The following is a 1,154-nucleotide window of genomic DNA, read 5'->3' as shown; positions in this document are numbered from 1 at the left end:
CACACACACACACACACTACGTACACGCATGACTTTTCAAATCTGAGTATGAAATATAGAATTTGTTCCAAATATATATAAATATACGTAAATATGATGAAAAAGAAACAGAACCACTGGCATCAAGTCAATTCTTATTTAAAGCAGCAATATATATTTAAATATTAAATATATTAAATTTAAATGCACATATATATTGAATTTAAACTAAAATTAGCACATTTGCATGCAGTTGTCTCTGACATAGACATTATTTTATTAAAAATAATTTCTACATTCAGTAAGGATATGGTTGCACATAGTTCTAAATACCAGAGTCATCATTAGAAAAGAGTTGACTATATATTTTAATTACCTTGGTTGAAATATGACACTGCTAGCCAAAATGTAACCATTATGAGGGGATCAAACTCTACACAGTTTTGTCTGCAGGAAGAAAGAAGCCATGGGTTACTTTTGGAGGAAACTGTAGACTAGAAAATTAATTTTTCATCTAGAGGTGAATTTGCACTCTGTTGTTACAAAACCCACATAAGATTGTACACAAAGGGCATTAAACATTCTTCCATCTATGAGTCTTTCAAGGTGCAACTCAGACATGGTTCAAATCTCAGGACCAAGAATTGCTCATCAATATATACATTACGGGAGTCCAAATTAATCATCAGCCTTTCCATTAAAAACAAAAAACCACAGGATTCAGATTACCCTGATTCTGAAGCCTGAACTATTATTTTCTATCTAATCTAAAGAATTAAAAAAAATAACTCAATTCATTTAAAGTAGATTCCTTCCCATAAATTCCCTCATATCCATTGCCTTACATTTGGCTTACTCAGCACATTTAAAACGTGATCCTTAAACAAGTCTTCTAAGACCTGAAATAAATGACTAAGTATATTTCATTCCCATTTTACTCCGAAAGACCTAGAGAACCAAATGTAGAGAATCTCAGATTCCAAAGCACCGTCCTAATGTCAACTCAAATTTCCTCTACTCAGAGAAGATTTGGGTAGAAAGGTTGACGCTATTTTAATCACAAGGTAATCCTTTGGGAGCTATTCATCTGCATGTAGAAAAGGCGGTGGAGATGAATTGTGTCCATTGTCGTTCCTGGCTACCTCTCCAAGCGGTCTTGGTCAGGTTGGCTGAGT

General features: G+C 33.8%; 1 protein-coding gene across 1 annotated transcript in view; it reads right to left on the bottom strand.

Annotated features, from left to right (window-relative positions):
- The window catches only part of MGST2 (microsomal glutathione S-transferase 2), a 13,233-nt gene that overhangs the window by 4,918 nt on the left and 7,161 nt on the right, over window positions 1–1,154 (bottom strand). The window contains exon 3 of the mRNA XM_045293548.1: window positions 356–426. Within this exon, the coding sequence (XP_045149483.1) occupies window positions 356–426 (71 nt within the window). The remainder of the gene's footprint in view (window positions 1–355; window positions 427–1,154) is intronic.

This window comes from Echinops telfairi, unplaced genomic scaffold, assembly GCF_000313985.2.
Source record: "Echinops telfairi isolate 266 unplaced genomic scaffold, ASM31398v2 ScPeMD7_2186;HRSCAF=2738, whole genome shotgun sequence".
Classification (NCBI taxonomy): domain Eukaryota; kingdom Metazoa; phylum Chordata; class Mammalia; order Afrosoricida; family Tenrecidae; genus Echinops; species Echinops telfairi.
This window is presented reverse-complemented; position numbering and strand designations above follow the sequence as displayed.